This window comes from Podarcis vaucheri (genome assembly GCF_965113315.1).
Source record: "Podarcis vaucheri genome assembly, chromosome: 14".
Classification (NCBI taxonomy): domain Eukaryota; kingdom Metazoa; phylum Chordata; class Lepidosauria; order Squamata; family Lacertidae; genus Podarcis; species Podarcis vaucheri.
The window spans coordinates 41265178-41280433 of NC_138752.1; the positions used below are offsets into that span (position 1 = coordinate 41265178).

At 44.9% G+C, this 15256-nt stretch overlaps 1 protein-coding gene across 1 annotated transcript; it reads left to right on the forward strand.

Moving 5' to 3' along the window:
* The first annotated feature begins 1 nt into the window (after position 1).
* On the forward strand, positions 2–14278 carry LOC309519260 (uncharacterized protein). The gene is made up of 9 exons (XM_082200082.1): positions 2–283; positions 1540–1624; positions 2356–2535; positions 5918–5967; positions 6918–7029; positions 7300–7448; positions 9060–10407; positions 11647–11777; positions 13234–14278. The coding sequence occupies exons 1-9, from the start codon at positions 219–221 to the stop codon at positions 13328–13330; spliced, it is 2217 nt and encodes a 738-aa protein (XP_082056208.1). The 5' UTR covers positions 2–218; the 3' UTR covers positions 13331–14278.
* Positions 14279–15256: the final 978 nt, after the last annotated feature.

Below are 15256 nucleotides of genomic sequence, written 5' to 3' on the forward strand. Positions count from 1 at the left end.
CACGCACGGTACCTACCTACCTACCTGCGCGCGCGCGGCGTGGGAGCTCTGCACTTTCGTATCTCTGTGTTCCCCTCTGTGTACTTTGGTTTCCGCCCTCGCTCGCCTTTCCCTTTCCCCCATTGGAGGAAAGCGACCGCCAATTCCTCGGGAGGCGCGTCCTCCTCAGGTTGTCATGGCGACCACAGAACGCCTTCCCGGCGCTGAGGGCTGAAGCGATGGCGGCGCTGCTGGGGGGCTCCGTGTCCCCCCGGGGACTGGCCCGCTCGGTGGCCCACAGGCTGTAAGGAGTGTGTATGTGTATGTGTGTGCGCGCGCTTCAGTGGATGGGAAACGGGGGCAGAAATGTAATTCGTAATTATCTGTGTGTGTGTGTGTGTGTGTGTGTGTATATATATATATATATATATATATATATATATATATATGTGTGTGTGTGTGTGTGTGTGTGTGTGTGTGTGCTTTAATTCTATTAATCTGTAATTGCTTGTTAATGGGTCCACAACCCCCCCCCCCAATGTTTTTCACTGCTGTTATTTTATCGGTAAGCCTCCTTGAGTCCCTGTCAGGGGAAAAAAGGCAGAATATAGATGCATTATTGTTATTATATTAATAATATATACCTATGACACCAGCAACATACATAATTATACACTTTTCTGTAATCTGCCTTGTGGGTTTTTCTTTAGAGTCAAGCGGTATATAAATTTAATTAATAAATAAATACAGAAGGACTTTGGCATGACCGTAACAGTACAGATTAATATGTTTATTTATTATTACACTTACATGCCACCCTTTCTACAAAGAGCTCAAGAGGTAGCATACATCCTTATTTCTTTCATTTTGAGGTAGATTAGGCTGACAGGCAGCGACTGGTCCAAAGTCACACGGTGAGCTTCATAGCCAAATGGGGATTTGAACCCTGGTCTCTCGGCGCTCTAACCACTGTGCCACACTGGGTCTCATCATCACTCCCATAATGAGAGTGAAAACCCACAAGCACACTAAATACATCCACTTAGCAGTGACCATCAGGGACTGATCAATGTTAATTTTAAATTATTATTAATGTTTTTTTAAATTAAGATCTAGCAACCCTAGTTATAAAGCCACACAGCACAAGATTGAACATACATTTGGCTTGCAGTATACTGCTGTCTGATCTTATAAAATATGTTCAGGGCAATGGCCCCATCCTCATTCCCTACTACCTAGACAGGTAATTCACAGCACTGTCATATGTAAATGGAACTTATGCCTAGGTAAGTATGTGTAGGATTGCTGCCTTGGAGATCTGCCCTTTCCATCCTGCTTGGCAACGCTTCAGCCATCATCTCAGGCCAATATGTGATCTTTAAATGCTAAATTTGTACTGCAAAATTAGACAGGAATGTAGAAGCATCTTGACTCTCCCGAACTCTTCACGATAGCTTTGTGATTTTGAATGTTATGATGGCAAAGGGAGCAGCATAGCCAGATGGCAATTATGCTTTTTTAAAAAAAAATAAGGAAAAAAATGTGTTTTTCCTCATTTAGAAAGTATTATGTTGATGTACAAAGAAAAGAAGATTCCTTCGATTCATCTGGAGTCATCCATGATGAGACTGAAAGTTTGCATTTGGTAAATATTTGTTAACGTATGTGTGGGTTTCAAAATCACATCTGTTGCACACAATGAAGGCTGGTACATTAGGAAAAGGGGAGCACTGGCCCACTAACCTCAGCCAGCTCCCCACCTTCCTATCTTCTCACTTGAAACCAGGCTTGGAGGTGGCAATCCAAGCATGAAGGGAGTTTAAGTCCAACATCTGGAGGGTACTATTCTAGCACTAATTAGCCCACCAGAAACTACCTTCTGCCTACTCCTGTTGTAACTTATCATGTGGTGGCTGATTGTTAGCCTCTTCCCATTTGGTCTTTGCTGGGTTGTTATGCTGCATCTGGCCTTGATGGTGAATATCATGGTAGCAAACTTGACCCTCATGCCTTGCTGTCCTAGCCATGTCCATCTGGATGGATTGCCCCCGCCACTCTATCCTATATGGATGTAGTCCCACTGAGTTCAATGGGATTTACCGTATATCCAAACGTGTGTTTAGGATTGCAGCCCAAATTTATAGATTTTGAGTGGTATTTGCAATACCAGTGAGATGCATTGGATTTTTTTCTTTTTTATGATTGAGTATTTTAACATTTGCATATAGAAAAGTGGGTTTTTAATGTTGAATACGCACACACAAAAACTAGTTTTGTGTACTGTAGATTTGAGCCTATTAGCTTTCTTGTAGAGTTTCTCAAGATTCCCCAAACTAAATAGTTTTCTAAGAATCTTCATTTTTACTGGTCTTGCAGCATCCAGCATTTTTGATGAAGCAGAAGGAAAACCGGGAGCTGGAACATAATTTTGCTGAGATTAAATTGGAAGCATCCTTACGTGCCTTTATGGGGAGCACTGAAGAATGCAACAGAAAATTGCAGAAAAGCCCAGAAAAGCAAAAGGATTTGGAAAAGCTTATTAAAAAGATGGCACAAGTAATATTTAGAATCACTCTTCTCTATTTCTTTATGCATACCACCTTTTTAATACATATCATTTCATGTTTGGGGAATCATCTGCCATGTATGGTGGTAGAGCCATCATATGGGAAATAGCAATGTGTATCCAGCCAGTGGGTGTGTTCACACATACAGTGGTACCCCGCAAGACGAACGCCTCGCGAGACGAAAAACTCGCAAAACGAAAGGTTTTTTCGTTTTCGAGTTGCCTCGCAAGACGAATTTCCCTATGGGCTTGCTTCGCAAGACGAAGCTTGCCCCGGGGACAGCGGGTCTTCTCTTTTGAAGCAAGGGGCTGCAGGGAGATCGCTATCTCCCCGCAGCCCCTTGCTTTAAAAGAGGTCGGGGGCAGCGGGAAGCTAAGCGCTTCTTTCCCGCTGCCTCCCGATGTCTTTTGCAGCAAGGGGCTGCAGGGAGATCGCTATCTCCCCGCAGCCCCTTGCTTCAAAAGAGGTCCGGAGGCAGCGCGAAGCTAAGCGCTTCTTCCCCGCTGCCCCCCGACGTCTTTTGCAGCAAGGGGCTGCAGGGAGATCGCTATCTCCCCGCAGCCCCTTGCTTCAAAAGAGGTCCGGGGGCAGCGGGAAGCTAAGCGCTTCTTTCCCGCTGCCCCCCGACGTCTTTTGCAGCAAGGGGCTGCAGGGAGATCGCGATCTCCCCGCAGCCCCTTGCTTCAAAAGAGGTCCGGGGGCAGCGCGAAGCTAAGCGCTTCTTCCCCGCTGCCCCCCGACGTCTTTTGCAGCAAGGGGCTGCAGGGAGATCGCTATCTCCCCGCAGCCCCTTGCTTCAAAAGAGGTCCGGGGGCAGCGCGAAGCTAAGCGCTTCTTCCCCGCTGCCCCCCGACGTCTTTTGCAGCAAGGGGCTGCAGGGAGATCGCTATCTCCCCGCAGCCCCTTGCTGCAAATGACGTCCGGGGGAAGCGGGGAAGAAGCGCTTCTTCCCCGCTTCCCCCGGACGTCTTTTGCAGGGTTGCCGGCATGCCGAAGCCTGCGCGCGCTGACATCAGCGCTCCCAGGCTTCGCGGACCTCTCCACCAGCGCGCGCAGGCTTCGGCATGCCGGCAACCCTCCGCCAGCAGCGGCAGCGCTGCCGCTGCTGGCGGAGAGGTCCGCGAAGCCTGGGAGCGCTGATGTCAGCGCGCGCAGGCTTCGGCATGCCGGCAACCCTCCGCCAGCAGCGGCAGCGCTGCCGCTGCTGGCAGAGAGGTCCGCGAAGCCTTGGCTGGACAGCTTTTGAAGGCAGGCGGGGGGGGAGCAAAGACTTTCGCCCCCGCCAGCCTTCAGAAGAGGAAGGCTGGCGGGGGGCAAAAGTCTTTGTCCCCCCTGCCTGCCTTCCCAGGGGCTTTTAAATCGCCCCGGACAGCGGAGAAGTCCTCCGCTGTCCGGGGCGATTTTAAAATGCCGCCCGCCAGCATTTTAAGATCGCCCCGCACAGCGGAGAAGTCCTCCGCTGTCCCGGGGTTTTTTAAAATGCTGGGGGTGGGAAGAAAAGCCCTTGTCCTCCCCCCCCCCCCCCTTCAGAAGAGGTCCGGGGACAGACTGTCCCCGGACCTGGTCTGAAGGCGGTTTCCCTAGGAACGCATTAATTGATTTTCAATGCATTCCTATGGGAAACCGTGCATCGCAAGACGAAAAAACCGCAAGACGAAGAGAATTGCGGAACGAATTAATTTCGTCTTGCGAGGCACCACTGTAATAAGTTCAAAGCACTGGTTTTGGTGTATAAAGCCCTATACAGTGGTGCCTCGCAAGACGAAAGTAATTCATTCCGCAAGTCTTTTCGTCTTGCGATGTTTTTCGTCTTGTGAAGCACGGTCCGTCGCAACTGCGCCTCTTCAAGCGGCTTTAAGAAAAAAGAGCAAGACGTTTTCATCTTGCGAAGCAAGCCCATAGGGAAATTCGTCTAGCGAAGCAACGCAAAACCGAAAAACCCTTTCGTCTAGCGAGTTTTTCGTCTTGCGAGGCATTCGTCTTGCGGGGCACCACTGTACAGCCTATGACCAAGATACCTGAAAGATCATCTCTCTCCTTATATACCCAGTTGGTCACTGTGCTCTGCAGATACAATTTTTTCACAAGTTCTGTTCCGCACAATATAGGAATCCAACCTTCAGTGCCATGGTACTTGCCCTTTTGAATTCCCCCGGTTCAATATTAGACAGAAGCTGTCTTTGTTGTCCCCTACTGAAGACCTTCCTCTTCCCACAAACCTTTTAAGCAAAGAACTTTTCCAGGCATCATCTATACAGTGGTGCCCCGCAAGACGAATGCCTCGCAAGACGAAAAACTCGCTAGACGAAAGGGTTTTTCGTTTTTTGAGCTGCTTCGCAAGACGATTTTCCCTATGGGCTTGCTTCGCAAGACGGAAACGTCTTGCAAGTTTGTTTCCTTTTTCTTAACACCGTTAATACAGTTGCGACTTGACTTCGAGGAGCAACTCATAGAACGCGGTGTGGTAGCCTTTTTTGAGGTTTTTAAAGACTTTGGTGATTTTTGAAGCTTTTCCAAAACTTTCCCGACACCATGCTTCGCAAGACAACAAAACTCGCGGAACGAATTAATTTCGTCTTGCGAGGCACCACTGTATTGGAATTGTTTTTAAAATGCTTTCATTGTTTTGTCACTTGTTGTTTGCTGCTGTGGGCTCCTTTGGGATTTAAATTTAATAAATAATAACACCAAACTGCAAATCTCAGGATTGCGTGCCTCCTCCGCTTCCTTCTTCCCACAGAACAAGGCAGTTCCCTGCCTGTATGGTGGAGCAGCTGAGTGGTGGGCTAAGACAGGGGAGATCTCGATTCAAATCTCCACTCATTCCTGAAGCTTACTGGGTGATCTTGAGCAAATTGCTCTCTCTCTCTGCTTAACCACCTTCATAGGGTTGTTGCAAGGATGAAATGGGAGGGGGGGAACTGTGTATGCCATCTTGAGCTCCTTTGAAGAAAGGGGTGGGATGAGGGAGTGTAGCTGTCTGTTGTGATCAAGGCCATTACTTCTCCCTCCTCTGACTTATGTCCAGGGCATTTTGTGAAAATAAAACAGTGGCTACCAAGAGGCAGCTGCTGAGAAGGCTTAAAAACAAAAACAGAGAGTGATAAAACAAATACGACTATAACAACAAATATGACATACAAATTAACAGTGAAATAAATTGACTGTAGCAAAACTCATCCTCTGCTGCCTACTAATTTTGCTCCCCAGGACTCAGCTCATTTGCTGCAGACCTTTGCATCGTTGCAAAATCGGGATTCATTATGGAAAGAGATACAGTGCAACTGGGTGGTTTTCTAGGCTCCCAAAGCATCTAGCGTTTTGACTTGCATTAGACAAGTTAGTAACATCGTCTGCATCTTTATTTGTAGGATTACATACCTCATAGAACAAACGAGGGCAAAGCAAAAAGTACAAAAAGGTAAAACCTATTGCTGTCTAATTGTTGCCTAATGGTCAGCAGTGTATAATTGTGTCCAGTCTTTCCTGTTGAAAGCTGTTGGTCTTGCAGTCAGGCACCTGGCATGCTTGGGTAAATACCGGGAATCCCCAACACTAATGTCAGGATTTTTAATTTAACGGGGGCCGAGATTTAGGATTCAGTACTGAAGAGAGAAGCACAGGCTTAGGTGTTGTAGAAATAGTCACTCTCATTCCCAACCGATTCCTCTGAATGTAGCAATGCTATATTGGGGGCCGCAGGCATTTGGGGGAAATAGGCAGGGAATGCAGACCTGCCTGGCCCAGTACTGTGGCTAGCTGGCTACTTGCCCACCCATAGTGCCAGCTAGCCACGGTACTGAGCAGCGTTATGAGCTGCATACACAGATTCTACAGCTTTGCCACCTTTATTACGCTGCCAACATACACACATCAGGGGAAAGACCATCATATTTAAGCCAGTGGCGTCAGGGAAGGGGTGTAGCTCAGTGACAGAGCATCTGATTTGCATGCAGAAGGTATCCTGGGTTCACTTCCAGCATCTCCAGGTATGGCTGGGAGAGATCCATGCCAGAAACCCTGGGGAGCTGCTGCCAGTTAGTGTAGACAGTACTCAGATAGATGGACCAATGGTCTGATTCAGCGTAAGGCAGATTCCTATGTCCCTGTCAGGGAGTTTGCACATGTGAAGGCTCACAGCTCCATTCAGCACCTCTCCAGAGCCACCACTTGTAAGCAAGTGAGCAGCCAGCAGCTCCAGCAGTGAGTTTGTGTATGAGATCCCCAGTTCTGTTCAGATGTGCCACCATCATCTTAGCTAGGCACACACACCCAGCAGCCCAGGACCCCCAAAACTTGGAGCTGGGCCTGCTTGTTGTAAATATTGGCATTTTCTTGGCATTAATTAACTGTACCTTTGTTTTTCATCAGGCAGGAAAATCTGCAGACTACTCCCTCCAGACTACATATAACTACTACTCCATGTATGGCACCAGAAGTACGGAGACTCATTTCATCGGCTTCCAAGCTAATCGTGGCTGCTGTGTGTATCAAGTCACGCTCTTTCACTCATTTACAAAATTGTTAAGCATTTCCCCTAAAATCTGTCACTGTTCCTTTATGCTCTTTACGTACGGAAAGAAGTCAGCTGACTTTTTAGCTATCTAGCAAACATCTCCCAGCAATAATTCTGTTACTGTTTTACTTCTAGAGTTGAGAGTAGACAGCTTTTGTGAACACATCTCTCTGTCAAACTCAACGGATAAAAAACATATTTCTTAAGAATTTATGTTGAGTCTCTCTCTCTCTCCAGACTTCTGAAGCCTCTCCAAGAGAAATGGGAACAATTCAAGAAAGCTTTTCAACCTCAAAGAGAAATGAAGCAAAAAACATTCAAAGTTTGGACAGTGGCAGCAAGGCAGGTCTTTCCTCCACACATTCTCACAAAAATGAAGCAGGAAGGTACGGCAGCATGGTGGTATGCCAGTTGGCATCTTGAAAGAAACCTTTGTCCCAAATTCCATACAGTCAAACCCAGAGATGGGAGGATTTGTCCATTTCTACCAGTTCCTCATTTTTCCAAACTTAAATTTTGTTATTCACATCTTGCAGCAATTTGCTAATTTATTTTTAAATCCTCGTGAAAACTCACCAGCATTCTAGTGCAAATTTATCCTAAAAAAAATATTTCACATGACTAATGAGCAGTTTTGCAAGCAATTTCCCCTAATATAGTGCATGTTTTTATCACTAATACCTCTATTTTTATCCACATTTTGGTAAACAGTGGTTAGCTGGAGAAATGCACCCCATAATAGGGTTGAGTGCAGATTTTAAAGGATGGCTGTGTTTTGGTTTGCATATCGTGCTTTAAATGTACACTGAATCAAATGTCTCCTCCATCCCTAGACTAACCATTTCACATGCCCGATGATGCTTCCTATCCTCCTGAGATTCCATCTTCTTTCTTTCTGTTTGCTTTTTGTCTTTCAGAAAAGTATTCCCACCTCCTCCTTTCCCTTGCAGCTGATGGATCAGTTTTCTCTGGGCACCTAATTGCCCTGGCATCTCCTCCTTTTAGCAGTGGACGAGCCATCTCTGGGATTGTTAGGCTTTTTCATTGAGGTGACATGATGAAGGGATCCTACAGTTTTATTAGTGCTGATATTTGCTCATTTCTGTGGGGTTAAGGTAAAGGTACCCCTGACTTTTAGGTCCAGTCGCGGACGACTCTGGGGTTGCACGCTCATCTTGCTCTATAGGCTGAGGGAGCCGGCGTTTGTCCTAAGACAGCTTCCAGGTCATGTGCCCAGCATGACTAAGCCGCTTCTGGCGAATCAGAGCAGTTCACAGAAACACCGTTTACCTTTCTGCCAGAGCGGTACCTACTTATCTACTTGCACTTTGACTTGCTAGGTGGGCAGCAGCTGGGACCAAGCAACGGGAGCTCACCCCGTCACGGGGATTCGAACTTCCGACCTTCTGATCGGCAAGCCCTGCACTCTGTGGTTTAGATCACAGTGCCACCCACGTCCCTAATCCACTTGTGAGGTTAGAATGCTAGATTTTCCTTTGACTCTGATGAAGATCTTGTGTCAACTTTGTGCAACACAAGCATCCCCCTTCACACCTAAAGTTGACCTTCCAGCACTGCTGGGATGAGTGGGGGCATTGTGGCATTATCTTGTGTGTGTGAGAGAGGAGGACTGATGCAAGAATGTGGGGTGCCCTTGACACAAGTCCATTGGCTGCCTTTGTGTGTTGGGGAAGGGGGAATGATTGGTTGGGCTATGGTGGTGTTTCTAAAGATACCAAGGATGTATCTGATACTTTTAAGCATCTTTTTAATATATTCTGGTTATGAGTTTCTCCCCCTCCTGGGCTGAATATCATTGGATTACACCAGAATAGCAGTGGCTTATTTCTGGCCTCAGTGTAATGTGAATATAGGATTGCTTCTTTTTGTTGGGATGCACCTTTGATCTTCTAATTTATTTCCTGGCTTCTCAGGAAGTCATTCTCAAAAAATGTGAATGGGATTTTACAATGTTTTCATTTTCTGGTGTCTTTCAGGATTAAACGAAACCGTGAAGGGAAAAAATGGAAAGAGGCGAAGAGATCATCTGAAACTTCAAGCACTTCCAACAACTCCAAGAAATCTAACAGGCCTTTTTTGAAAATTCCCCCTATACCAAGCAATATAAGCTCAGATGATAGGAGGTCTGTAGCTCTATATTTGCAAACTGGACAAAACGAAGCATTTAGGAAAGGTATACTTAGAAGCAGAACCTCCTCAGCAATGTCTGAACACCAAGATAAGCAGTCAAATGCTCGATGGAAGAACTTTTCACCCACTCAGCAATTTGCAGAGAATTCTGCTGGACCTTCCAATAAACCACTTAAAATCAAAAGGCAAAAGTCATCTCTCAGACCCACTGAAACAGTCCCAAAAGTTAAGAGCTCTCCAGCAAGCAAATTTTTGAATACAAGACCAATCCAGAGTTCCAGGAGTAATCAAGAAGAAAAAAGACGCAACACAAAATATTCTGCAAAATCAACCACTGAAGTGATAAGTATCCAGAGTTTAATGTCCATAGAAAAGACTCAGAAGCAATATGATCCCACGCCGATTTCTGGGTGGTTTCTTAAAGGGCAAGGCAATCAAATACACAGCCAAGGTGATCAGAAAAGCAAGCTTGTGGAAAACTCTGAAAGTGACTGGCCTCAAAATGAGCAAAAGTGGTGTGATTTAGTATCAAGGAACCCTGAATGCCGCCAGGTTCATTTCCAAACACTTCAAGAGGAGTCCATTCCTTGCACCGCTGCTTGGGAACACCCTTCTTTGGAAAGTTGTAGCTGGCAAAACCTAAGAAGCCCTGAAGATGCAACTCAGTCAATTGCCACCAACAAAGTATCCACTGGGATTGTGACAGGTCTTCAAGAGGATCAGAACAATGACCATATCCCCGTGGTCCAGCGTGAATCGCATTTTCTGTATCAAGTGTGCCAGGAAATGGATGAAGATGTACCACCAAGTTTAAGTATGACTAGAGATGGAAATGTCAGAAACCAAAGTACACACCATCTTTTAGACCAGCTCTTCTCTTCAGAGGAAGAAGGGTACAGCTATGCCATTGAGGACCCTGCCAATACCACACAGATGCAGGATGTTACTTTAGGAGAGTCCCGGGATAAGCAAATGATGCCTCTCCCATCAGTGACACCAGGTGCTTGCAGGTGTTCAGAACTACTGAGTTACTGTGTGTGTCAAGCTCCTGAAAAGCAACGTCTGGGACCCCCTGTCAAAACCGCAACTATTTTAGAAAGACTGGAAAGTGAGCAGTCGGAAGAAGAATTCACCATTTCATCTGCCTCTAGCAGCCTGAGTGCCAGATCATTAACTGGCCTATGTGAACAGATGGTAAGGCATTTGAAGTTGTGCTTTAATGACTTCTACTTGGCTTCTGGAATGAGGCTCCCCATTACTTTTCAGCAAAATTGGAAGCTGCCTAATTAGGCCAAACCCATCTTTTAAAATTGGGCAGATCGGTTATGATTTATCGGGCAGCTCAAGAGGTGCTGAGCCAATCTGCCATTTGTCTCTTAGTAGTGCTGCGGCTCATTCTCTATCTTCATGTTCAAGTAGGTTTCGGGGAAAGAGCTTTCTGATGCATCCTCACCTGTTCTGAGGAGTTTACCTGGTGATGGTGGGTAGCCACACCACAGTCATCAACACTAGGTAGATCAGATCCACCATATAAATGTCCCTCAGTGAACTAGAGTGATGCTGCCTCAGGGGTATTTGATGGGTCTTGCTCAGGATGGGCAGAAGCAGAAGACACAGACAATTTCATTTCCACCATATGTTACTTGTCAAAGTGGACATCTCGGGTATGGGTCTCTTCATATTACATTGTACCATCTCAGCAGCCCCACATCATTATGAATAATACTTTTGTATCATCCTGAAGTGCTTTCCAGTGATTACTGGCTCCAGGACAGAGGTGGGAAACCTGTGACCCTCAAGTTATCAATAGACTACAACTCCCATTGTCCTTGACAATTGGTTATGCTGGCTGGGGCTGATGGGAGTTGTAGTCCAACAACAACTGGACGGCATGATCTTGGCAGCCCCTGGTCTATGACTAAGAGCTGGACAGCATAAGCAGTAGATCTAATTATGTTGATCTATGGCAGACACTGATGTAAACAGCTGCCTCCTGCAATTTTATAGAGTTTAAATTTATGGTGATTACTGTTCCCATTCAATCTTCTCTCTCCAGGGCTAAATATATGTTTGTCAACCTATTTATATGCACTAGAACAGTACATCCCATTTATTGTGCAAATTCATCTAAGGTGCCTGTTTTTAAAGATTTTACCTCTGCTACAACATACGTACTTCATGTGAAAGAGACATACTTTTGCTGAACTGTGTGCACATATTTACACACACCTGGCTTTAGCTGTTAGATCTTGGGGGCTGTGTAAAATACAAAATAGTTCCAGTGAGCCTGAAGTCTTCTTAACCCTGGGCCAGAAGATCTCCTCCATAGGAACTGCCCTGACATCTGAATTAGGGATAATCTAACATTTCCAACAGAAATCTATGTTATCTCCCTATTACCTAAATATTACCTACATGTGCTTTACATCCTAGAGCAGAAACAGCAAGGAGGAAAACAACACGGACCCTAGCATGGAACTTCTTGTTCAGAAACTTCGGAAGGTGATGCCAGAAGAGACCACCACATGTCAAGATAGGTTCCGTAAAGGAGGCAAAAAGCCAAGGTATGAAAACTTTAATTCTGTTGGCGAATGACAATTTTGAATTTTTAAAAATACGATACTCTAGTCTAGATGTTTCCAGGTGTGCTGTAACATCACGGTTTCATAGTTTGGCCAGAGAGATTATGCCTAGCAATAACCACCACCACTCTCCCACCACCCACTATATTCAACATATGGATGACTAATGAGTTAGCAGCCCTTTCTTGCCATTAACATCTGGCCATTCAGGCAGGGTAAAAGCAAAGGAAGAAGTAGAGACTGAATCTGCCATGGATGCTTTAGCTGATATTTCTGCACTGCAGCGGGTTGGTCTGGATGACCCTTGGGGTCCCCTTCCAACTCTAAGTTTCTATGATTCGATGAATCCTGTACATGTGAGAAAGCACTTCATCCCCAAAGCTCTTAAGGTTGTCTGAAAGCTCATCCTCTTGTTCACATCTGTGCAGTATATCCACATTATTAAAGTGTGCAGAAAAGCATTATGTGGCTGATCCCACTTACAGATACCCTCCCCACGCATGTCTGCCAAAGCTCAGCTTACAGAATTCTGGAAAGCATGCTTGGACTGGCTTCTGGTGAATGCACTGGTTCAAGAGTAATGTTTGAATAACATGTGGTCTCATGTAGTTGTTTGTATGTGTGTTATTTGGTTCAGAGTGGAGTACCTTTAAGACTTTTAAATACTTGGGATCTATGGCTAATTTTAGGGACGCAGGGCAGTACCAAACAAAACCCACCACCTTTTTTTCCTGGGCAGTGATCAGATGGGAAGAGGAAGCATTCAGAAGGTCTTTTTAAAAGTGCTCCTTGCTGTGAAGGGTAGTAAGGTTACTTTTGTTGTGTCTCTCACGCCTGCAAATTAAGCTTAATGCTCAGTTTCGCTTCCTTAATCTCCATGTACCCTAACATTATGTTTCAGTTTTACTTCCTTGTTTGGGTGAAGAGTTTACAGAGCAAAGCAAGGGGAGTGGCTTTGGTCGGGTTTGATTTTCCTTTAGTTTAGTGCAAGGATGCTCCACCTTCTTTCACTGAATAACAGTTTTGCCATCTGAGCTACATCATAGCCTAGCCCATGGGTAGGCAAACTAAGGCCCAGGGGCCAAATCCGGCTCAATCGCCTTCTAAATCCAGCCCATGGATGGTCTGGGAATCAGCGTGTTTTTACATGAGTAGAATGTGTCCTTTTATTTAAATACATCTCTGGGTTATTTGTGGGGCCTGCCTGTTGTTTTTACATGAGCAGAATGTGTGCTTTTATTTAAAATGCATCTCTGGGTTATTTGTGGGGCATAGGAATTAGTTCTTTTTTCTTTTTCTTAATATAGTCCAGCCCCCCATAAGGTCTGAGGAACAGTGGACCGGCCCCCTGCTGAAAAAGTTTGCTGACCCGTGGCCTAGCCAGTCATTTTCTCCCTGTCTAAGTCCATTTTGTAATCTTTGCTTTTTCTCCCTTCAGTTCTCCCACTGAGACAAGAAGAGACTTGGATCATGGAACTGAGGGTACCTGCGTCAATCAAATAGTTTATTTTTCTCACTTCCCCCAGTCATTTTAGTGCAGATCCCCAACTCCAAGAGGACCACATTTTTGGCTCATCTCTTTCCTTGTCCTAAAAAAAGGCATGGTAGCCACCACTCTTTTTTACCACTCTGCTTGTGATTGTTTAATGCATTATTCGCTATGTTCATGGAAATCAAATCAGTAGCATTTAGATCTCAAATGCATTTTTCTCCCAATGCCTCTCCAATTTCAGTGACTGTCTGCCCAGGCTGATGCTTGCGTCGAGGTATGAATAGAGTGCCGTTTTATTTTTGTAATCTTGACAGCTGATAAAATCACCCACCTGAAACGAAAAAGCTGCTTCCACTGTGGGAATCTTCTTAAAAGATTGAAAGATGAACTGACCTCTAAACAAAATCTGCCCATAATGTCCAGAGACTCTTGAAATCGACGGGACTGAGCTCTGATTTTTTAAGACAGTTTAATCCCCAGTGTTGAAAGATTTTGAAATTGTCATTTTAAGAAGAGCCCTGCTGGATCAGAACAAAGGTCTGTATAGTCCCAGTAACCAACAGATGCCTCTCACGAAGACTGCAAGAAGGACATGAGCAAAACAGCCCTCTCACAACCATTGTTTTCCAACAACTTGTACCTGGAGGCATGTTGCCTCTGAACCGGGAGGTTGCAGATTGCCATCACATCTAGAAACCACTGACAGCATTACCCTTTATGAATCTCCCTCCCTTTTTAAAAACCATCTAAATGGATGACTCCCAACAGAAGCAAATCTGATAGTTCAACACTGCACTGTGTGAAGTTCTTTTAAGACCGGTGGTTCTCAAGGGGTTTGGCAGGAAAGGATGGCAAGTACTGCGGGAAGATTCAAGGACAATCAAAGAAACATTTAAACATTTCAGAGTAGCATAGTAGAAAACTTATTTTTTTGGTGGGGTTGGTGGGGATATCTATCCATGTCTCTCTTTAAGAGCATTGGCTATTCTTCTACAGTGGTGCCTCGCAAGACGAAATTAATTCGTTCTGCGAGTTTTTCATCTTGCGAATTTTTTGTCTTGCGAAGCAGTTTCCCATACGAATGCATTGAAAATCAATTAATGCGTTCCTATGGTCCTATGCGTTCCAGATTCTTGCAAACCCCTTCTCAACAATTCCCTGACCCCCCCCCCCAGCCACCCACCACACAGAAATCCAAACCCAGAAATCTTTTTTTTAACAACAGCAGAGTGCCCCAATGGTCACAAAAAATCAAAAATGCAGAAAAAACACACACAAGCTTCCAGATTCTTGCAAACCCCTCCCCAACACCAAGTCCTTGAATTCCAAACACCCCAACCCAAAATCCAAAACCCCCCCAAAAAAGTTTTAAAAGTTTAACTTACCAAATGGCTGCAAAAGAAGTTTTGGAAAAGCTTCAAAAATCACCAAAGTCTTCAAGCAATGCACACTGGGTATTAACGGTTTTAAGAAAAAGGAAACAAACTTGCAAGACGTTTTCGTCTTGCTAAGCAAGCCCATAGGGAAATTCGTCTTGCAAAGCAACTCAAAAAACGAAAAACTCTTTCGTCTTGCGAGGTACCACTGTACAGTTCTTTACAACGTGTTATTGTGAACAGGGTCTTCCAAATATTAAAGATCAGAAAAGATAAAGGCTTCCTTGTGTTGAGATGAATTTGTCTCAAATTAGACCTAATATCAAGATTACCCAGCAAAAGCAAGTTCACACCTCTGAGTTTGTATGCATACTTAAGGTAAAAGGTGACCATCCAGGGGTCCTTTACCTTTTCTAAAAAAAATTCTTAAGGTACATATGTAAGAGGCTCATTTATAATTCTATTTTGGGAATGATTCAAGTTCTTATGTAGCTGTGTTGTTTAATATCTTATGAATGTCCCACGGTCAAATTATAAAGTAATTGTGTTGCATGTTATAAATCAAGCACTGCTAGGATTTGTTTCTTTTTGTT